We start from the raw sequence: 25,261 nt of genomic DNA on the forward strand, positions 1-25,261 counted from the left end.
TTAAATGTAATACATATACGAGTGTATGTGGAAACACGAAGTTACTCTGCTATTTTATCAAGCAATAACTTTTAGATGGAAGCTGGGTACGTGTTGCTACCTATTTAGAAACCTAAATGAAATGTTTCAATGAAATAGCATTTTATGAGATGCATCCAAGCATAAAATTCCTAATAGCTTTCTTGATCACAATCTATATCAGAAAATTAAATCATCAAATTAACATAAAAGATAAAAGAAAACATGAATTTCAACAAGGTAATAACGCTTGAGGTTAAAGATGGTATTTCTGCGGCTCCACCGCAGTGTGATCAAGTCCTCATTGAATTCAGTTTGGTTTTAAACGACCAAATACCCACCCTCAAAATGATGGTAGAATTTGAAGCACTTAAGTATGGAAGACTTAAGTAAACCATACACTGAAACTTCATCTGTCTTGAACTATGAACAAATAAGCCTCCAACCTTTGGAGGGAAAAAACATCCGCTGCCACATCAAAACACCTCCAATGTCCATCTTTCTCTGTCATCTTCTTCGTAAAACTGACATAACGATTTGGAGCTGGCAGGGTAGGCGTTAGAAAAATAACACAAAAAAATTACCCGGTTCAGAGTAGAATTATTAGTTTCGCACGCAAATCGTGTTTTGTCAACCCGAAAATGTTGCCGCGATGAAAATGGCGACGTGTTTTTCACGGTGACGCAGACGGATGCAAACAACCGCGTGAGAGCTTATTCCTTTCTCAGAATGAAAAAATGCCGTAGTATGGTAAAAGGGAGACAAAAAGACACTGGGGCCCTAGATATGTATCAATCAAAACTCGCTCGCGCTCAGATTTATAGATCGGAATCGGAGACCTACATAAATATTCAATGAAACTTTTCCTTCGACTTGGGCAGCTTGGCTGTTGTAACGGTCGACTTGAATTTGAACAATAAGGGTGTTCTAACCGAGGTTTTCCCAGAACTCATAAAAGATTCTTAACCAAAATGCTTTTTTCCCAAAACTGAGGAAATGATAGGTGTAAGTTCTTGTTCGTTGATAATAACATCCGCCAGTCAAGAAATATCTTCACTAAGAGTACTGCGTGTAATCTGGAATGCTTAAAGGATAAGTAACGGGAAAATATGCCTCAATTCATCGAATAATTGGTCACAACGTTACCACTAATCAACCTCAAAGTCTTGCGTTCCCGCTTGAGATATAACATAGTCACTCTAAAATAAAGACAACTGAGGAGTACAGGATATTATCATACATACCTGTATTACCATACATAACCAGAAAATTTAAGGAATTTAATACCTAAAATCATCAAATTATTGATATTATTCTAAAACTTATTTACTGTATTACTATGTGGAGATTTTAAATCATCAACCTCGGACCATGCCTAGTACAGAAGTCTCTTTAAAAGTATAAATGAAAAGAAAGCTCTTGCCATTTAAGATACGAAATAAGGATTTAGTTTTAAAAAAGCTAACATCCACTTGGAAGGCTCCACGATAAAAAAACATCGCTCACAGAAACCTCTGTTTTGGCACAATGCTGCATCACATAATGAAAAACAAAATGCGTTTCGGTGACAGGACTAATCCATTAGCAAGCAAATGCTCCCAAACTTTTCTCTGACAAATCGTTCGACGGGACCACTCCCATTCCATCCCACCCCCCCCTCCCTCCAACCCCCTCCCCAAACCGCATAACACCTTCCTCCGCCGAATGAAGAATGGGCCCTAGAAACCCTCGAGGAAAGCTCCGGAGAAGGGTAAATTCAACGATCAAACTTCTTCAACTAATATGATACATTGACCGCGGCGGCGTTAAAGAGCGGCGCAATACTCCATCAAACACCAGTACCGTGCCCCCCACTTCCGACTCCTTCCGCATCGGTTGAGTCTTCCCCGCGAAAAGGAAGAGGGGACTAAAATGTGCATGAAATGAAAGAGGAGACAGAAAAAGTATAGAGCAAGAGGACCCTTGCGACCTTCCCCGCTCGAGAACAACCCTCGACGATTCATCCTTAATGACCGAGGATAATAGCAAGCTGACGAGTTATACGGCGAGAAATCTGGACGCGCAACTCCGGTGGAAAAATAAATTGATCAGAAAAAATTAAGTAGATGAAAAGCTCACGTCTCTCTCTTTTTCCCAGTCCTCCACATTTTTTTCGTCTCTCTCCTTCCTCACGTTCAACCCCCTGAACTTCCACCCCTCTCCCTCTCGACCTACGAGGGGGATTTAGGGGGTGTGTCCGCCGGGCGGAGACAGGGATGGTGGAGAGAGGATGGCCCCGAGACTTGGATAGCGGGGGAAGGACCGAAGAAGCAGTGGGGTAGGAGGGACAGATGGGACGGGTGAACCCAGAGAGGAGTGGTTGAGAGAACTCGAGGCCGACGGTGGAGAGGAGTGGGATGATGGAGCAGAAGGGGTTGAGCGGACTGGACCCCCACTGGACTTTTAAAGATTTTCGCCACTAGGTTCCATCGCCACTCGGCATATTTTTTCCACCATCTCCCCCCAATCCGCCCCCACTCTTTTTCATTTTGATGGAGAGCAAGGTGGTCCGGATCTCCCCCTTTTTCCCACCCCTCTCTTCCCCCACACCTTACCCGCCCGTCCAATTCCCTCCCTCTCCCGAGGGATAGCACACCACGTTAAGCGCCCCGGTGCCTGGAGCGGTATGACTTATAATACGGAACTTCCGCCGGCGCAACCGTGCGAAGAGACGAATGTGCTATCCCGGACAAATTCAAAGCGAGCCTTCTCGCCTCTCTAGTGGCAGTCCGGTTATGAAAAGTAATGTCACTCCGACGGAAGTCAATGGTCTGAAACCATTAAGCTGGGCCAAGGGGGGTGGACTATATATATATATATATATATATATATATATATATATATATATATATATATATAGAGAGAGAGAGAGAGAGAGAGAGAGAGGGAGAGAGAGAGAGATAGAGAGAGAGATAGAGAGAGAGATAGAGAGAGAGAGAGAGAACATGGCCCTACAGAGTGGACTCGCGGTGATGGCCGCATAAAGTGGCAGTAAGGACGGAAAAATAAGACCGGGAGAATTTCCTGACTCCTTCGAGTCACTTAATTATACGGTCTCAAAATGAAAAAAATGCTTGAATTACATCTGAAGGCACATCCCATTTACTGGAGTTGAGATTGCTCCATTTTAACCAATAAATTGCCTTAACGTAAAATAACTAAGAGAAACTGAAGTTACGTTTTAGACCAATCAAATTATCATTTTGTCATATCATAGAAATGAGGATTGCTCATGATTAAAGCAAAGAAGATTACAAATGAATTCCGACACCAACCCTCTGTGGCAAAATTCCCAGCATAAAATAATTTATATTTGCCCTTTTTGCTGGAAATTGCCTTAGTAAATATGGCACATTCATTGTCCATGTAAACAATCTGCGTCTGAGGGAAAGTGTCACATACAATTGCAATTCTGTTTTAATATAAATTCAGGAGAGATTCTTTTTTCTAGGGAAAATATATATGCAAATAAAAAATACGCCGTGTGGAAAGAGTTAATATGCATACTTATCGGCGTATTTTTATAACAGCTCGATTTATAATTAATTTTAAGGGTCATCTTTACTGTGGAAATATATTATCTACCAATGTGGATACATTCTAAATAAGTACTGCTGAGGTGTGTAATTAACAATGCATGTCATATTCCGCTTTTTCGCAGCAAAAGAAAAGGTAAATGACCATTCATCCTGAAATGAAATACAATTATTTGGCGAATTCAAATACAAGTATAATTCCGACCAAATAATAGAGTACTGCTTTAAAAACATAACTGAACAAGATTTCAGAAGATTTGCAATACAATAATGATTATAATAATTAATTACGGCTAATATGCGAACGAGATAACAAACATGAAGTTAAAAAATATTTTCAAACATTTTTAAAAGCAGTTAATAGCTAAAAACAAACACATACACGAAAAATACACGCTAAAATTATAATTTTATCTTGAGCATACATTCACAATATTTACCTTACAGTTTTTAGGCATATATTCCAAGGAGCACGCATACAATGATATTCAGTTTAATGACCGTATTTACTGAGTAAATGTACGTTCTTGAAACTTTTTTACTGCCGCACATTTATTTACATATTTACATTATAAAATATCATAAAATAAAAGGAAAAAATTTCATAAAATTTCATATCCTTGGAACCGCACAGTAATAAAAAGAAAACCTCTGTTTTCATCGCAATTTAGTTACATTACTGAGCGTGTACGATTACGTGAAAGTGATGAAGTAAAAAGACAACTATGCCGAGCTATGATAGTTCATAATTATCGCGATGATAGCCCAGCGAACTTTATTTATGCTTCACTAATTCCAAGTTTACGCGCTAAAACAGCAAGATATGATGTTTGCATGTTCATAAGGTAAAAACAATTCATTCACATTCAAAAAACCTATCCCCAAATATTACCTTAAAATTTCGAAAATCTGGGACAAAAAAGTGTGTGTTCACGGAAAATAACCCGCACAAAACAATAAACAAGAGCCTCGAAGTCGCTACTGCCTATTTCAAAACTCCACAAGCCGAGTTTGAAACTGAATACATTAAAACGTCCCACGCGATTTTCAAGTTGGATTCCCGGAGTGAAGCTGCCTATATTCCGCATTGAATTGTTTACACGATTAAAAAAAAAAATGAGTGATTAATAAGCGGATTTTTTTAAATGAGAACAAAAAATGAAAACGCTCCTTGAAACCTGGTCGGAAGGACTGACTTTAACGAGTCATATCAACAAAAAGGAGAAATTGTGCACACAATTTTTTCAAGATAAATCCATTTAGTTCGGGGAAATCAAAGCACCAATAGGATAAAATCGCCCGAAGCGATCATGAACAAAACATGCATTTCTTTTTGTTAGAAGGCCAGCGATCATATGGCATATGCGACACTCGGGAAAAATAGATACGTGAGAACAACCAGAATGAGAAAAAGGAGTGAATGACAATGATAACTACCTATTCTCTCATATCTAGCGATCCGCCAAACGGGAGTATACTAGGGATATTTAGATGCAAGACTTAAAGTAGTGGTATGTTGGCTATTATGGTTTTATTTTAGGAAGTGTTCATGACCAGATAATAGCAATAGCTGGGGTGTTTTATTGAGATTTCGGATGGTGCGTGAATAAATAGAGCAATTGGAAACATAACAGTGCGATAATTTATTGGTGTTAACGTTTACAGCCGCACCCAAAAACAAAACTAAACTCACTACTCGGATCCCGATAAATTGCACTCAACTTCGGGTGATTTTCGGCTTGACCACACCGAAGTTTAAGGTCACCTGCGAGGGAAGGTTTAACGGACCTGAAGGTCTTTGGTTATGAGACAAGGGAGAACTATAATACCAGGGAAAATCCCTGCCACCTTCGAGAATGGAAGCCTTACAACTTTTGCAGCTTTATGGGACAACAAACCATACAACAGCCAATATATGGATCTGATATCACGTGTAAAATTAAAGGAGGAATGGGAATAAATAACTCTGTAATGCAGCACCTATGCGGTACTTTCCGGAAAAGGCTACTTAACGCCCGTCCAACAGCCTTGTCCCTAGTTGTGACCGAGAACAGCCAATTTCTCAGTAGCAATCAGTGGAATATCCTGTTCTATATATTTAGACATTTCTAAATTTCATTGGATGGTTCCATTATATTGACTTCTCTAGGATATGCACGCGATATTTACTAACAAATACAAAAATTAAGCGCACACCAAGTTCCTAAAATAGTACACAGTGTTCATGGAGGCTTCTTAAGAGATACCTTCTTGATTAGGGGCAGAGTAATTCCGTGCCAACAATCCGCATTTCTCGTACAGAGCAAGAAAAATAGAGATGGTGAAATCTTTTTTTTTAAGTATAGGACATCGGCTTCCTTACGATAAAAAACAAATTTGAAGATCCTATTGATGAGTCCACTAAATCAACTTAATTTTGGTTTATCAAATCACATTATGAATATTTCTTTCGTGAAATTTCGCATTCTATGTTTCCAAATACATACAAAATGTGACGTTTCTATGCCAATTGAGGATAAAATGGAAAAAAGAATACAAAATCACTTTACTAAGGAAAGGCGTTTTTCAATTATGCTTCTTCGTGCAAGTTAAAATAAACTTTCATTAATATCAAATAGCCTAAATAAAATCGAATAGTTGAATTCAATTCTTCTAAGGCAACTATTGTAAAGCCTGAGCGTCCAAAGATGCAACAAACAGAACCCTTCGACGTCCACCCGAGTTGAAAACCCCTTTGCCTGGTCTTTTGTGTAGTTAGCAGTAACACGAATTACGGACATGGGTCCCTTTTGTCTGGGATGTTTGATCGGTACATTTACTTTTGCTCACGAGAATTATCCGAATGTTGACTTAGCGAAAATTAAATTTTCGATCAAGATACGAACATCTTTTGAGGAAGTAAAACGTGCGGCTTCCAGCTAGCATTTCAAATGGATCCATCTATATCAATTTTCCGATACTAGCATTATAACTGTAGCCTCAATCATAAAAGTGGGAACAGAGCGAGAACACAGCAGAAAAAATTAGAGCCTTTAGCACGTTTTCCCGTCATGTCAAACAACAGAAAATTACACGAGGACAACGAGATACACAAATCCAGAGTGAGATTCGGTACGCATAGGAGGTCCCAATAGAGGAGAAGGGAGTTAGACCTTTTTCAGTACAGGATATTTTTGTTTTTTGCAACAGAAAATTAAACCGGAAAAGGTCAAAGGTTTTACGCAAAAATTAATTCTTTTTTGCGGGCTCTACTTCGAGGATCAATTCAATAAGGCCATACATGTAATGAACACCGAGGAGAATATTACAAGTGCACGGTTTATCACTTCACTAAAACGGAATTAGTAAACAATGATGATGAAATTTAGGATATAGGTATGCAGCTCAAAAATAATTTGCCATGAGGCAATAATATCACATAACGTACAACTAAAATTAGGGACACAATTGATATCAACGCATTCTATAACATGAGTATAATAATTGATGTGATAACAGTATAAGCTCCATAAGTAGACACTACAAACTATGCAATTAATCACAGGAGAAGAAATATAAGAGCATTTGGAACATATCCATCCATTACGAATACCTACGAATTCATTGAGTGAAAGGGAAGAATTAAAACCATTAGTTTGTCATAAAGTTAGCACAATTATAAATTACTTTCCCAAGCCAAACTAATCGTATGACTTTATAAAAAAATCATCCAGGATTGTTCAATGCCGAAGACATAAACGGACCAGGGCATAGTAAAGGGATTATGGCATTATCAAACTTTTTAGTGGGAAATTTTTCTAATAGTTTACTGCTGTAATACTACTGCTATTGTACATTTACTGCTAAAATTCAACTAAAACAAGACAAAAGGCAACTTTTACACTCCATTAGGTGCACTGAGCGATTATTAGAGATGAAGGTCATTCTCTTGGAAAAATGACTTACTTTAGTACTGTGACACAGCACCCATTACAGTTCGGAATTTTGAGTTTAGCACCCCAGTACGTACGCCTGAGAAGATGAATGGAGCGTAATGAGGTTATAAAGAGAATAATCAAGGGACTAAAACGGAGAAGGCGTGAACAATACTCTGGTTCAACTTCAAATATAATATTTAATACCGTGTATCCTAATCATACTTATCGGTAACACTGACAAGTTTATGTATAGGACAATTTTTCTGAGACGGAAATGCACTTTTGAGGATACATAAACCTTCTGAAAAGACACAATAAAACTTTTTTTCGAATTGATAATATGAGGAATTTGCCTGATATCAGGCGTCAGACATTCTCGTGATAATTGAAATCGGTCCGACAAACAAAGCTTCATCAACGCAACGTAAGTATTAAGAGTCCCAAGTAAAATTAATCACCGAGATTAGCTAATATTAAAAGAAGGCGAAAAGTTATGCCAAATGATAATCAAGAAACAAATCATCAAATTTACTTAAACAACACAGTAGAAGATTGAAGTTCTTTTGAGGTAAGAGAAATTTCGAAACAACCCCTATGATTACGAACTAAAAAGTTGTTCACAAAGTGAATTCAGATGCATATTTTGGGCAACAGAATTTTAAATCTTCCGGCTTACTAATTACCAGAAAATGAATGTGATTTATCGGAACAGTTGCAGAGTTATGGAATTTAAGCCACGATTGCCTGTTAGACCAAAAGGAGGACAACTATCTGGGGGCAAACAGCAGAAAAATGGCGGTTACAATGAGAAATACAAGTTTGAGGCTGATTATTTAGTTTCACCCAAAGCGTTAATTAATTGTAAATTCTGAAAAACATGGTTGACAGTTCTTATGCCTGCTCCTTTGGTGACCGAGGAACACTTAACTCTAATAGTCAAATCCTTTACATCATGTGTATCATATATTATGTTTTTATAGTTATACCTTATGCCAGGATATGATTAAAAGTTGATTACTTTGTTTGACCTCTGCATTATAATACTCAGAAATCGTTAATCAACATTCCATATACGACGGTTGGAATCGAATAACGATTATCTTAAAAACCACCTTTCCATCAAATTGACCCTATCGCATACAAATAGGACCAGGCAAATTTTTGGCATAAGGCAAAAAATTCTTTCATAGCCACTGCCCAGAATTTATATAGATAAGGTATGGATATTTTGCAGTTGAGAAAATTTCTTGAGGAATAATGATGAAATACTATTTAAGATTAGTGCTTTGAAGAATTTTGAACGGTAAAATAACGATTACATATTTATAGCATAAAATGTATAACATCAATTTTCAATACTTATCTAGATGCATTGGCAAATACTTTTTGCAAATTATTCTGTTCCTCAAAAGAGTTTCATTAGTATTGCCACGAATGATCATAGGAATGCAAGCTTACAGAGCAATATTTCATTGAACACTAGAAGTAATTACTATATGTATATATAAAGTATCTGACTGAAAGGTCGCAAATATTCAGAAAATATACCTTTCCCAGCATAATTATTCGTTGATAGTTTTTGCTTACGAAAGCGATACAGTCACATTTCTCATTGAATATATGGCCTTAACGGCTTCAGAAAGTGAATTCTAACGATATCGAACATTTACCTGGATAAACGTTTCATCTATTCCAAGAGAAAAGATAACGACCAATTTGGAATATATCGCGCCTGAAATGTCACAATACGTGGTCACTCGTGACTTTCTGTTTGCTTTGAGTCACCGGCGAAAGACTAACGACGAACACATCAATTCGCACGATTCGCAAACTGGTGAAAGGTTTCAACCGTGGCCTATGGCCTGGAAAGAGATGAAGGGCGATGAACGATCCATCAACATCACGAATAAACCTTTTCATTAGATGCTCAACATTGTTCGCCGAAATGAGCAACCGAATGAATGATTTCGAGACATAAATGGTATATAGAATGAAGCTATTCGATTTCAGGTCACACAAAAGGATACTATTTTTTTAGCAATGACACAGGTAATGCTGACAAAACATCACCTTTCAATCCCTTAATTTATAAACCTTTGATTACCCTTCACCCACGCATCATAGATTCAGTCACTATTTAATTGTCAACGAATTTCTTTTTGCTCTGTATGTGAAAGAAAAAACCTTTTTCCTAGGATGCACATTGTTACTGAAAAGGAAACCTTACCATACATGATGCATAAAACATATTCTGCTCATAAACTCATCAAGGATGCGTTTTATAATTCTCACATGAGAACAAAATATCAGTTCTACAACTGACGAACAACACATTGGGTGAAATAGGCTTGCTTGGCGTAATTCAGAGGGAGACTCTCTGGCAGAGGTTCATGACGGTAGTAACTTCTCATGAACAAAAGATAGAGGGCTTTGTGTGCCCGGAAACTTGCAAGGAAATACTGCTATTTTATCATCACTGTCCCCAAAATTCCGCAAACCTCCCGCTTAAGACGACAAAGCACCAGAATGGACCATGCACACTCTGCATATGCAACCATAAACCGCTCCACCAAAATCGATGGGAGAGAAACCCTGTGTTGGCATTAACTTAATCTAAACGACTTGAGTCCACCGAGCGTCGCATAAAGATTAACTTCCCATCGGACGGACTCCACGTCGTACTTAGGGCTCCTGAATACACAAGAGGACCCCGCTTATTTCTGGTTAAAAAGCCGATAGAGTGGAAAATCGAACACCGACCGATGGATATGGGGCCAGTACGTGGGACGTTCGAACACAAGCCTCTATCCCTTGCTCACCGAGGTAAGAGTTTAAGAGAACAAAACCAATATTATCGAATTAAGTGGAGATAATCTTCGGGAAATTTCGAAAGGGCAATCGACGGAAAACCACCACAGAACGAAAATGGAGCAGGTAAACCTAAGGTTATATATGGGGACGATATCCAAATGAATCGCGGCTTGGGCATAAGGTGATTTCAATCGAGTCCTCAGACTTGGGTACTAAAACCTTTTTAAATGCAATGTTTTGATGCATCGTCATGCTACCAAACTTTGGTTCTGAATTTAATACTGCTTTGAAATTAAATTTTCACAGCTAAGAGAGAGAAATTGAACAATTCAGCAATATAAACACAATTCTAAAGTTCTATTCATCCGCTATTCGCCAATTACGGAGAGAATTTCACTTTTTCATTCAGATTACTAGACCAGAAAAGACAAAATAAATTTCATATTGTTTTATTAATTCCTAAATTGCGTGAAAACCATTCGAATTTGAAATTCGGTTGAGCATGGGTGTTTAAAAATTAATTCAAATTACATGTACCAGAGTAGAACATTTTGCCGCCAGTTAAAAAGACTAATTCATGAAAAAATATTTTATTCATGTGTAATTTTCCATGCAATACTTCGCACTGATATAGTTCTTTGCGATTGGCCATCATTCATAATCTTCTAATATCTTTTAAATATGCACAGTAAATTGATATCATGAGGCAGCACCACCAATTATAGCGTTTACAAGTCAGAGCGTGCCGTAAGCTATTCAAAGCCATACATTTCGAAAACTGATTGTTCTGACTTACTCCACGATGACATGACTCGGTCCTTTCCAATAACTTCAGAAAGTTTTCTAAGCTTTTTAAATAAGTAAGTAAATTTTAATAATTTATTAAATTTTTGCTCATACTATACAATTCACTTTAACAACCAAATAATAGGGTTAAAATATCGAACATATATATAGTATATATATATGATTAATCACAAAGAATAACATTAAAATTATGATACACTGCATCAGCCCAAGGGTCACTGAAATCTATCATGATTCACTGGCTAAAAAACCAATTTTAATAATATCATATACCTGTAGTAGTTTTGATAAAAACGTATGGTGAATAGCAACAATAATATAATTATCTCATAAAATAAATTAGTATTAATTTATCATCACAATTCCATACTTTCGACACGATTTTGTTAGTTTTCTAAATACTGATGCACATTGAAATGCAAGACACATTTACATATCACGTTATTTCTTCCGTCACCTCCTAAGAAAGCAGCTTTACAAGGATTTATTATTTATTCCTTAGTATTGCCAGGAATATTCGATCTTTGTTTGTGACGTGATCTCCGATAACAATAGTGAGACAAATTAATGAAAATAATTAAGATACATAATCTGAACCAATTTGACAATAATTTCTATTGCTTGAGATTTTTAAAGATTAGATGCCGCATGAAAATTCCAATGCTAAGATATTCTATTGTCCTCTTTTATTAAAGGATGTAAAATTCCGCTGAGCGATTTCCGAAGTAGCAATTAGCAACCACTAAAATGTGCGAGTTAACACAACGCAGTCAGCTTCAATGATAAGCAAATATTATCTACTGATAAATTATTATATAATATTTCTCTGCCTAATACCTTTAATTAATGCAAATATATTCATATAAATATCAAAGAGAATATGATAAACGACAAACGGAAGGGTTTACAGGAATATTTCTTTAAACAGTAAGATAAGAGGTGTCAGCATTTAAAACTTACTACTTTCTTTAATGCTTAAAATATTGCTAACTAAATTTACAAAATTATTCTAGGATCATATTTTTTTACATAAAAATAATTCAGTCTAAGCATAAAATACATGGTACGCCATTAAAGGATATTGGTGACATGATTTTATTTCCGCCGGATGGCATCTAATTAGTTTATCAAAATATTTATCGTTACATCACAAAAACCTGTTATTCGCCTACGATATCGTAATACAGATGATAACATGCCATGATACGTAATTATGTCAAGCTAAACCAGCCACTGGGGGAGGGGCACTATCATATAAAGGACAAGATTAAGGCAAACATTTTAAAGCGCTCAATAAGCAATTAATACACTGTTTCAAACATTATCTTGAGACTTTGATGTCCATAATGCAAATTTATTCATTTATATTTTATAATCGTCTGTCAAGAATCGAGATTAACAGTTTCCATATCTATCTATCTACCTTTCTTATCAGTCAAATGGTCTCAATAGATATCTCGAAGACGTTCTAAAATAAAAAGAATCTTAGCAAAATTATCTAAATTGGGAATCATTCGGTTCGACCACACTTATCGCAGTAGTATTAATTTACCTAGACAGGGCAACGGAAACACTTATTATCTCATTATGAAACCTCCCATAAAAAATCGCCAGTTTCAACTTTTTGTCCATCCTATTTGAACCGACTATTCAGTCACAATAGGAATTTGCACCCAAAATAAAAAATTTGCGGCGACTTTTTTTCCACCCATCCGCGCGGTACCGAAAAGTAGGGAAGAACCACCGTAATGGAGCATCGCGCCCACGATTAATGACTAGGAAAATTGGAACCAAAAGCTTTTGACGTCAACTTACATAACCGCAGATACCGACCGACTTGAGTACCGTGACGTCAACCCCAACTTCACGTTGTGCGACCACATTACCTGCACGATTCCCGAAAATACGGCACCAACCATGCACCTGTGAGGGGTCGAGGGAGAGAGTGGGGAGGCGAGGATGAAACATTTCACACGGCGGTTGGCATGGAAGGTGCACCATTCAACATAAATCCCACGCACATTAACGGAACCAGATCGCTGTCGGGAACGCGGCCGAGCTTGAGGTCTGCAGCGGGAAATGTTCCGTCCCCGCATATTCATACAGCCGACGACCGGGGGGTGGGGAGAGAGGGGGGCATGGCGGGAGGAAGGGGCGACGACGCACCCATCTCCACACTGGGCCGAAGCACAATGACCACTCGGGCACGAGGGTAGGACCTCGAGCAGGCGAGTAGGAAGGAGGTGCCCGCATATCGCGTGCGTGCATTGAGCACCGACAGAGCCGACGGCAGCGGAGAAGCACGCGCGCGACGGACAAAAGGTCGCACGGAATGGAACCTCCTCTCTCTCTGCCTCCTCTCGCATTCCCTTTCCATGTTTGGCACCACTACTGCCATCATTATTTCGGTCCCGCGTCCTCAGGCCGACCCCACTCGAAAGGAGAACGGAAGAAAGTGATGAGAGAGACCGCGCGAGCAACCGAAGCGCTACAGTGAGAATCCTCCGCGGAGGCAGGCGGCGATCCGCGGGGATTGGAATCGCGACGGGCGCTCATGAGGGATCCGCCCTCTACCGCGGAAGGGCGGATGACTGGGCGGGGATCCGGATCGGGCTCATTGTTTTTCCTTCTCCCAACGAGAGCAAGTAGTTACTCCCATAACATAGAGAAAACTCCTTGGGCTAGTAAAGTTATTACTAGATGTGAGATAATTAAATTTTAACGCCTTCATTCCTTTTTTAGAATGATCCCAATGACTACGGGGTTTTCCTCTAAGCCTTTAAGTGAAAAACTCGGAGTTTGTGTTGGCGTAGATCCTGTTTAAAATATTCCACGATAATGTGTCCTAAACGCTCCATTGATTGCTAAGAAAATTATCATATTGCATTAAATGACCATCACACAAGGTCTGTAGGCAAAAAATACCTCTTCTATGCAAAATCAAATCGTATTAGTTTGGCGCTACGGATATTATTTCAGCCCTTACTCCTAAGTGTTAGGCGAGCATACTAAATATAATGCTTCTACTGTTGTCGCTTCTTTTAAATCCCTCCCACAAGCCTAAATCAATACTAAAAATTTTTTTTGGAGATCTATATTCAAGCAGGTGAAAAAATAACTTGGACCATTTCCGAGAGTATTGATTAATTAAAGGGTTCATTCGACGTTTTTAGGTAACATAGGTTAACCGATAGTTTTACCTCATAGATCGTTCAGTCATTGATGATCTCCTAATAATAAAGGTGACAGTAAAATCAGTCACACAAATGACCAAAAACCAAGTTTATCGGTAGTTAAGTTTTAAACAAGTACATGATGTTGCTGCTAATACACCATACGTAAAGATCTGTTTATCCGACAAATTGATACAGTTAAGGGTCTTTTTTTAAAATTATGTCGTTGAAATACGCCAATCGCTTTTTTATTTTTAGGTTCCATAAGCTGATTAAAATTTAGAGCCTATTTCCTTTACTTTTGACTTCAGGTCCCTGCAAATGATCCGATTTCCAGTGTTCTCAATGAGATCACCGAGGGCCAGGATCAGGTTTTCCAGGGGTCGAGAAACAAGTGAGAACGGCACTTCTTCTCTACACGGAATTCGAATCCACGATCTCTGGATGAACGACAAAGCGCGTTACTGCTAAGCCGGCAGGATTTTACGGGAAATATTCCACGGAGGCGGCGGAGGTGGAAGGGGATTACGGGCATCGCAGAGGGTGGGGAGGATTGCGGACCTTTGGCCGGGGTCGTTGGAGAAGGACCCCGGGCGAGCGCGATGACGTGGGATGAAGGGCCAAACGGCCACGCAACGTTAATGCGCGTACCCCCGTGTGAGGGGGAGGAAGGGAAGGATGGATACTTACACTTCGATGGCCTTGTTCCAGTTGATGACGTAACCGGATAGGGTAAATGTATCCAGGTGAACCACGTGGACGTTGCCCCTTTCCGTCCCCACGTGGATCCATTTGCTCTGCAGGGGAAGGTGTATGGCCGTTATCCTGAGGGGAATGACAAAGAAAAGAAAAAGCGTTGAGAAACAAAGCGAGAGAGAGAGAGTTCCTCGAATGAAAAAATGTTCGGGATCGCGATTGAACGTCAACTTTTTCGAGCGTCCGTCACGCTAGGAAAGGAGAAAACGACCTCTCGAGGACATGTACTGCGTATGTCCAGAAAGGAATCAAATCAGTCCTAGAGAGAGGTCACGGACACTTTCATTCTGTACTTCCGCTTTGAATTATTAACGCCACGGAAGCTGTCATGTTCGCAGACCGGGCCGCGGCACGCAATCGCGATGGAATATTGAGCGAATTCCGTCTTCGAGGAAATGAGGATGGGATATACACGTGGGCGGGTAGGAGAGCCCCCCCCCCCCCAGGCAGCCTGCGTGGTATATTCTCTCAAACTGCATCTGACAAATGGGAAAAAATGTACAGAAGTAATATTTCTGAAAGCGTCCTCAAAATACAATCTAATAATCCTTCAAGTAAAAATATCCACGTGATATGTGCGGCTGAATCGAAATAGATGAGTGACACACTTTTGAAAATGTTTGTTTCAATTATTCCGAAGAAATTTCCATCTCGGTGTTATTATCTGTCGGCAATATTTCTCAGATGTCACTCGATTTTGTAGACTATTATACCCGGGCATTATATATTTCAATGACACATGTATGTAATTGCATCTATAATTATGTACAAATTTTTCTTATTTACTAAAACACATGGGTATTAAAAATTGAAAAGCATATTTGTGAACCTGACAGTAATGATTTACACCTGGTATAAAAGTGTGATTCAAAATGTCTTAAACTCTTAAGTGTAAGAAAAGAAGAGGGAAAAGAAGAAGCTTTCTCAGCGATGCATCTTTTGCAATTCATTATCCTTACTAATAAACTATCATTCAACTGTTGACGTGACTTCAATCAGCTAAGAATCGCCAACCACTAAATCACATAAAAATCAATTCTAATTTATCTAATCCGAATCAAACACGAGCGTGTTCATAGGGTAAGCTTATTAAGAGCCTTCGTTGTACATTCCACAGAATGGAAAATTGACTGAATAAATATAATTGGGGATAAAAATGCTGACAAGGGAAATCCTCAAGGAGACAATTCTCTTATAAATCTACATAGTACTCTGGAAGCCACCACTCGGGTGCGTGGCACGGAGTGATTTCCCTCCGGACAAGCAATATCCAAATATTGAATGGTAATAAAATATTTCTACACACAGTGTACGGATGGCTTAATTAAAGATTTTACGTAGCCTTTACGAAATGTAAAACTCAAATAATTTTTTTAAAAAATAGATGCTTTATTTGTCAATGGAGATGGCCAAGAACATAACAAATAGAAATTCTCCATTTGGAGAGAAAGTTATGAATAAAGGGAAAACTGCACAGATAAGCTGAGGATTTAATGAATGAAGCAAGAGATGAACATTCTGAATGTGAGGGCTTGTGATAAAATGAGGAGTTTCTCTCAGTGAGAAAGTAGGAAAATGTGAGACCGACGCAAAGAACTCGTTGGTCATTCAAATGTTGCTGGTGAAACTTTTGCGTTTCTATTGTGTTGGTCAATCTTCTTTCGTCCCCGTGACTAAAACCAATTTAAAACCACTGAATCGATAATGGAAAAAAATAATCATAAACCAAACCACGTAGAATGCCTCCGGCAGCCTTCACGGTATATTGTCAAACTACAGTCGATAAATGAAAAATACAATAAAAACGAAGGGCTCTCCATCCTTGGGGGCCGCGGACACGCCGATCACGAATTGTTGGAGGTAATTGGATAGCTGCAGAAACACCGACTTTGAAATACCCCGCGAATGTTCATTTAGTATGAATAACAAAACTGCACATCTCCTTGTCTGAATATGAAACCTTGTTACTTTGGCACAACTCGTTTGAAAGTTATGCAATGTTGCATTAGAGGACGTTCCGCCTTGCCACAACAAACCACTACCCTTGGAGGCACTTTTAGAAATGGATTACTTTCAACTTCCGAGCACGAGATACAGTTAAATTCTAGTACAATGGACTGTACGGAAATCTTCAACTTGAATCTACGATTTTATCAGAATTCTAACCTTGACCAATTGTACCGAAAAAAATACAAATGGAATATCTACAAATATAATTTAGATACTTTAAAAAATTAAATTTAGAGTGATAGCAATGAAATTGGAATTACCAAAACAGAAGTCGGAAAAATCCATTGCAAATGTACTAAAAGTAGTACAATGCATTAAAGCATAAGAATTGATTCTGAAAAACATCTTTTGATCTAACATTACCTGGTGGGTGTCTTGGGAGCCACGACTTCGATGGCTTCTAGAACTGTTTTTAATGACTATTTTTTGAGGACTCCCATCATTTCTGTTCCAGAAAATATTCAGAAAAATTGGGTAATATCTCATGAACCCCACAGGGTAAAAAATTCATTTTACTGTTTACAGATTAAATTTTCCTCTATAAAATAGGTTTATGACGGGAGTAATTAATTTTAACAGGTAAATGCCATCCATCCATGGAGGGAATACCATGCCTGGTATTCCCTCCACGCATGAAAGCATTAACAACCCAATTTAAAAGCAGAGCATCTAGTGAACAAAATTCCTGTGAGCACATAACCATGGAATTCATCCAGAGCAGAACATTTCGAAACTCGGTGAAATCGTCCTTTGTGTAACGAGGTCTCTTGAGATAAGGTAACACAGTAGGTACCTAAAAACTGGTGAAAAAACTGGCAATCAACAGGATTTAAGTTCGAGTCTTCAGGTGAGAAGAGTCACTGCAAAAGCGGTGGGTCAGTTTTCATCGATGGTGATGTAAAAAAGAAAGAATACAATTAAAATGTATCCGTAAGGCATAGGATATCATGAATCATCTTTCGAGATCATCACAAGGAAAAATAATTTAACTGCTTCGGAATGACCAGTGGGTGGAATGTGCAATTCTCGAAAGAATATACGAGATGTGGTTTTAGGAGGAAGTTGGCTACATCGAGACCCTCAGAAAATTTAGATTTAAATTCTAGTCGTCCGAGACTCTATGCTAAGTGGTCAAAATATTCCTCACAATACGATTATAAAAAGTCTTAAGAATAAAATAATACAGGTATTGATGAAAAACTTTCAGGAATTTCCGCAACACAAAAATTTAATCTGCACTGCATCGAATTTCCGTTCAGGAGTCCTGAAATCGTGTACAAATTACAAAGTTCTCCGTTTCAATACATTTCAAAGTTTAGTCTGACCTATAGAGCTCTACGAGCATTAGGGATTCGAAAATTATTGAGAAAGTTGCACCTGATCCCCAGGCTGATGAATAATGATAGGGTTGCAAAAGGAAGTTTTCCTTCCAATTAAAGGCCGTGGAATTCGGACCCAAAGGACTCGACCATGATTGAAAATTGAAGCTCTAAAAATAGTACAAGAAGTTTTAGTTTTACATCAAGGTGTTATTAAAAAATGAGATGAGAGCAATACATTAAAATGTTCGTAGAAATAACTTTCCATACTACAGCTGAATTATTATTCATTACATTTCCATCTTCCTAAAATAATAAAGGAAAGGCATTCCTGGCCCCAGATCTACCGGGAGAATAAATTAACTGTGCAAACGCTTACCCCATCTGGAGAGGGATAATAAAAAAACTTCAAGGGTACACAACTTCGCCGGAAGGAATCTTGCAAGGGCGGAGAAATAATAATGAGTAGTGGTCCACGCAATCCCCTAATAGGGAGCTGACCTATGCTCCCTTTTTCTCCCTTACAGAAACTTCCCCGGAGGCCCTGACTTCGCAAAGGCGATGACCTTTTCCCCTAAATCTGAGGCATTGGAGTTGAAGAGCGGTTTTTGAAAGGGATGGGGGAGTAGAGAAGGAGAGAGAGTGAAGGAGAGTTGGAGACAGGGAAGCAGAGAGATTAATGGGATTCAGTGGATGGATGAATCCACGTCGTGGAGGGACGAGAATGTTATACGCACCTCTCCCGCTGGAACTTGAGGGAATGCACCACCTCTGGCCTCTTCTGCTTGAAATTCCACAGGTGGATAACATCATCTGCGGTGGCCGTCAGCAGTAATCCCTCGTTCAGAACGAACTGCATCTGTATAACGGCCCGAGAGCCGCTCCCGCCGCTGAGACCAAGACTCTCCGCCGCAGGATCCACGCTCGAGTCCGGGTGCATGACATGACAGTCCACTCCAGGCCGGCCCACACTGAGTTAACATTCCGTCAAGGATAACCACAATGATTTCTAATGGCTTACACATTACTGCGAATATTGATTAGCATGTGTGCAACACTTAAAACGAATACTGCCTCCGTTTGAAAGCAACGCCGAATTTTAAACTCCTTTTCAGACTAGGTCTGTGTCCAGACCCCGTGGTTAATCGAAGTAACCATATTGGATTCCCGTTTATAATTTCAATAAAAGTTATAGAAATTTTGTAAACAGAACATCGACGGTATGCTGAAGTGTAACTTTACATTATCAACCAGTAATAGATACTGTAGGCTCATACAAGGTTCTAACAAATAAGAACGTAATTCATAATTTAAAGATGACACTTTTTCCCGAATACAAAATGAAAATACCAATTTTTTTACTGTTAATCGACGCTGAAAAACCAGAAGAAAAAAACAATGGGACGTGTGGTAATTCAATTATGCTATACCTCATAACTGCCAACTAATACCTTGCGTGTAAAATTTCAACCACATTATTATGATCGATATTCTGATTTATACACATTATAAATTAATTCAGGAGTAGAATTAGGTGATTATTTAGGGAAATTGACACAGCTCTAAAAATAGGTGCGTCAAGTACTGATGAAATACTAATCTATTTTTAATTTCACGGGTTTATTTCCTAATAATTACACGTAGTATCTAAGAAACCAAAGCTTATCTGATTTTCATCGAGGCACCATAAAAACTGATAGCATGCCCAGACGTTATCATTACAAAAAGGACGTCAAAACATATTTCCGTTTAAAGAATTTACTCAAGTTTTCAAAGAAAACAATAGCTCTCTGAATAAGCGTAAACTCAAATTTTACCCTTGTATTGTGTTTACTCCTGTGTAGCACTTACATCCCGGCTCAAGTTTTTCCAAAACAACGTTAAAGACCTTCTGGGAAAACTGTCTGCAGGAGAATGCTAGCTATTTTCCGTCCGGCGGTTCCTAAAATATTAATCAGTGTATCCAACCACTAATCCTTGACAGACAACGGAATCCTCATAAGTCACCCTCCCACCCATGCCTCCAATGTTCTCTTGGAACAATAGAGGTAATGATAAGGCATGGTTTAGGATCCATGGGATGGAGAAGATGCCTCTTTGCTGAAGCTATTACACAGCCTTGGTTTATAAAGGGCTTTTTCAAACAAAAGCGGAGGGGGAACAAACAGAAATGTCCATTATCTTTCTAACATCAAGGGCATTTATGAGCCATCCCACTAAGTGCAACGGCGCCAAGAGACTCAGCTGCTACCTTCCCTTCACTCAAAATCCCTCGGAGAACTCGCATGAAAACTGAAGAGATTTTTGCAGCAAAAATCAAGGAAATCCTGAAATTTAGATACGTCAAAGGCATTCCGACTTTAGTCCAAAAAGACGTGTATTTGGATTACATTGATCCAGTGTCCATCGGTGCTGTAATAACAATGCAAGTTTGTCATTTTCCGCTTGAAGTCCAGGAGAGTTATACCGGAAGGGAGAATATTTGAGTTGCCAAAGTGATTTCCGCTAGCAGAGAAAAAATAATTCCCAAAAAGAATCTCATCACTGCAAAATTAATCATACAACTCCGAGAGAATAAAAATGCACTCCAAGATAATCCTTATTTGGCCTACCTCCCCGAACTCAGCCGGGAGCGGAATATAATTTCTCGGGAGCAGAGCAAATAAGAAGTACAAAAAAAAGAGAAAATAAAATAGGTTCAAAAAAAAACAAAAAACCACAGCCATACTTAATGAGAGCGCGTGGAGGCATGATTATCCCGATTCTTTGATGGGAGGAATTAATCCCCCTTGCGTGCACTACATTATTTCGTTCGGAGGCCCAGAAGCATGGGAAAAAATTAGAACCGATGTATTAAAAAGTTCGCTAATTAACCTTCAAAAGCCATCGAAAAAAACTGTGTAAATACATCCTTCGCCACGAAACAAATTGTACCGTCAAGCAGGGTAGAGAGAGAGATCGGGGGGAGGGAGGAGAAAGAACAAGTCACGTCATGGAGGACTGAACGAAAGGAAAAATACACACATGATACGCACACACAAAGCACAGCATCAGAAATTACGCTCTGGGGCTATCACAAAAACAACTCCACGGGGGGAGGAATAAAGGGAATGGGGATAACCCACAGAAAAAAGAACGATGAAGGATTATGGGCCGAAAAAAGATAAGGAAGCGTAAATTATTGACATGCCCCAACTCTCTTCCTCTCTCCGCCCCTCTCTCTTCACCTCTCCCCGTAGGAGGGCAAACTTTTAATTTTTTTTAATCCCCACACACTGAGCGCCACCACGGCGACCAACCCGTCTCCCCCTCCGCCCACCATCCCCTTTTCCCCACACACGTACACACATACCCCCGCACAAAGGGCAGGGAGCGCAGAGAGCGAAAGAGAGGGAGGGCACGGCAGCAGTAATTCCTCGTAAACCTAATGGGATAACTCCTGGCAAACGGGGGAAGATGAGTGGAAAGTGAAGTCGGATATGGGGGTTTTTGGGGAAGGATGGAAGAGGGAGCTCCGTGGCGGAAAGGAGAGTGGGTGGGGGCGTGAGACAGGAGGGAGAGAGGGCGAGAGAGAGAGAGAGAAATTTCGGGTGGAGGGAGAGGATACTACCCTTCTCTCCGACTTCACCCTCGGGAGGAGAAAGACTTCGGGGTCAGCGGGAGGGGTTCATTGGCCAGGGGGGGGGTATGGGGGTCAGGATGAGGGGTTCGGATGCCAAGGGGGGGTAAGGGGGAATACTGGGGTACGGGGACAGGAGAGAGAAATAAATGGGAAACGGCGATGGAGAGCACGGGGGATGGAGAGGGGGGGAGAGAGAGATAAGGGCGACGTGGAGCGGCAAGTATAAGTCGTCCTTGGCAGCTTCGGCATACGCTGTGGGAAACCAAAGGAATCCGGGGTGGACGATGCTGAAGTTTACCCATTCAACGCTTGAGTTCCTGCACCAGAGGCGGAGGGAAGTCGGGGGAGGAGGTAAGGAAGGGAGTGAGGAGAGGAAGGAGGGAGAGGAGGGAGGAGGAAAAAACGGAGCACGGCATTCAGGAAGCGCGGGGACAAGCGAGTGCGGAGGGAAGAAAATGAAAACGTGAAGGGGGGAAATGTTTGGGGGAAAGGGGAGTCCGGAGGGGGAGAAAAAGTAGCGGAGAAGGAAGGTGATCGAAGAGTTGCGGCGGGGTTGTGGGTGAGGGTCAGGGCAGGGTAGGTGGGGAGGGAAGGAGGACCATCCGCACGTGCTTCCCGAAGAAAGCGCCTTGAACACGCGAGAGGTGTAGCTTGCGGGAGAGAGGCTGGGGGAGGGTTGGAGGAGTGTTTCAGGTAGTGGAGACCCTAGGGGAAGGACGCCGGGGGGGGGGGTGTTGGGGAGTAAAGGGAAGCAAAGGGGGGAAGAGGGCGTCGAGGAGGTCTGAGAGGCATTTTTCATCCACGTTGCCCTTTTTGATTTATATTTTTTTCCACGAGCGGGCTTGAGTCTAATACGATCATCGGAGCCCAACTAGTGAAGCAAAAGAGTTTGGTGAGGTGGGATGGGGAAAGAGGGAATGAAAAAAACTTGAGCCTCCATTCTAAGAAGCCTAGAGGGGATCTGGCTCCTTGCAACGAATCTTTTAGCTTGAAAAACGTTCCCTACATCCCCTAGACAAGGGAAGTAAGATCCATCTACGTTTCAGTCGTTTCGAGACTATGACATGCGAGCGAGGGACGCATGATTGTGACTACCTTACCGAAAAAAAAGAACTCCCACGGGATTTGAATGCTCATGTTACCCTCCGGCAGCCTCACGAGAAATTCCCCATTCAGGCAGTCAATGTGCAAGAGAACTGTAAGTGGATATTTAAGACCAAGTCTTTGATTGACCAAAGAAAGCTATCTAACTAAATCCTTAAGACCAAAACTATTCATTCACTCACAGAATGAGCATTCGTTTCACAATTTGACGACGTTTGCGATGTGGGAGTTCTTGCTCAGTATGATCGTCTGTAACTAGCATGCATCCAAAATATGATATTACTACAACGCTTAGAATCTTTTCAATGGAATCAATGCCGAATGTGATTGGCTCCCCCATTTCCCAACTAAGAATTTCAGTAGAGCACAATTAAATACAAACACCCAACGAAAAGGGATTGCCGACCATTGTTTCCGTCAAAAAACAAAGTCATTTAATTGCTTAATAAGCATATAAACAGTGTGAGTTATTCCTATCGATTGTTAAAAAATAAGATTTTGCAGAATAAAAACAGCCAAAAATACTGCAAATGGCAAGTTAGTAATAATTAAAAGTTGCCCGAGTTAGGTATTATTTTGGTATTCAACCGATTACGGTAGGTTTTAGACAGACACTATCTATATAAGAGTTGCATGATACATTTCCTCGCTTCTACTAACAAAACACAACCTGACAACCGACACTACAAGAAGGCACTCTTAAACTCCAAATAATTCCTTCCTCACATCATTCCGTCCAACATGCCTATCTTATTCCTGTCCCTTCCTGGCTTGCCTGGCGCTCTCCCATCCAACATCCCAACCCCAATCAAAGCGCTCTGTACCCATCTTTCCTGCCTTCTTTGAATTTAACTCAATAATCCCCTCTCCATTTACTTTTTCCATTTTTGGAATAGGTACTAACAATGATCTGATTAAGTCTTCAGACCGAATTCCTCCCTCGTTAATGCTACGAATTAGTCCATAAAAACTCCTGTTTCCTACGTTTTCCTAAACCCTTAAGTACGAGGGTCATCCGGAAAGTAGTACCCGTTCGTGCCGCATGAAGTGCTGACGACGCGAGTAGCCGCTGGACGAGGTCAGATAGCTTCAGTGGCTTGTCTGCCTTCTCTGAGCCAAGTTGCGTGACGCTAGCATTGCCTGTGTTGTTTCTGTGATTGTTTACAATGTTTAAAAAAATTGAGAACGCCGCCAGTTGTGAAGTGAGGGCAGTGATTAAATTCCTCAATGCAAGAAACGTTCGCCCATGTGATATTCATCGCCAATTAAAGGAGGTGTATGGAGACAATGTAATGGACGAGTCGTCTGTTCGGCGGTGGTGTCGCAACTTCAACATGGGGAGGGGGAACACACACGACGATGAGCGTTCGGGGAGACCGTCTGTCATTACAGACCAACTGGTGAGCTCAGTTGACGAATTCGTGAGGAACGATCGGCGCGTCACAATTGATGACATCTGTGAGCATTTTCCCAATGTTTCTCGAACAATTGTTCATGAAATTGTTAAACACCATCTGCATTATGCAAAAATTTGTGCAAGATGGGTCCCTCGCAAGCTTACAGATGAGCACAAAACCAAGCGTATGGCTGCAGCACTGACGTTTTTGGGACGTTATTCTGATGAAGGAGACTCTTTCTTGACTCGCATAATTACTGGTGACGAAACATGGGTTTGTTATGCATCACCTGAGAGTAAACGACAGTCAATGGAGTGGCATCATGCTCATTCACCAAACAAACCAAAAAAATTCAAGACAGTTCTGTCCACCAGGAAACTCATGGCAACCATTTTCTGGGATCGACGAGGTGTATTGCTTATTGATTTTATGGCCCGTGGAGACACTATTAATGCCAATGCGTATTGTGAAACATTAAAGAAATTACGGCGGGCAATACAAAATCGGCGGCGAGGTCTATTGTCTACTGGTGTCATTCTCGTTCATGACAATGCCAGGCCTCATGCAGCTGGGATAACACAAAAACTTTTGCAGCAATTCAAATGGGAAACTTTCGACCATCCACCGTATAGCCCGGACTTGGCCCCTTCAGATTTTCATCTCTTTACAAAGCTTAAAGACTTTTTGGCAGGAAAAAGATTTGACAGCGATGAAGAACTTAAAGAAGGAGTGACCCTGTATCTCAATGAGCT

At 40.2% G+C, this 25,261-nt stretch overlaps 1 protein-coding gene across 4 annotated transcripts in view; it reads right to left on the reverse strand.

Annotated features, from left to right (window-relative positions):
- Positions 1-25,261, reverse strand: part of Tomosyn (syntaxin-binding protein tomosyn) — a 376,266-nt gene that overhangs the window by 101,578 nt on the left and 249,427 nt on the right. For all 4 annotated transcript variants that reach the window (XM_071593464.1, XM_071593456.1, XM_071593448.1 and 1 more), the window contains exons 3-4: positions 19,124-19,357; positions 14,992-15,126 (exon numbers count right to left, since the gene is read on the reverse strand). In XM_071593464.1, the coding sequence (XP_071449565.1) occupies positions 14,992-15,126; positions 19,124-19,357 (369 nt within the window). The remainder of the gene's footprint in view (positions 1-14,991; positions 15,127-19,123; positions 19,358-25,261) is intronic.

Source organism: Hetaerina americana, unplaced genomic scaffold, assembly GCF_022747635.1.
Source record: "Hetaerina americana unplaced genomic scaffold, ioHetAmer1.1.p SCAF_1, whole genome shotgun sequence".
In the NCBI taxonomy this organism is placed as follows: Eukaryota; Metazoa; Arthropoda; class Insecta; order Odonata; family Calopterygidae; genus Hetaerina; species Hetaerina americana.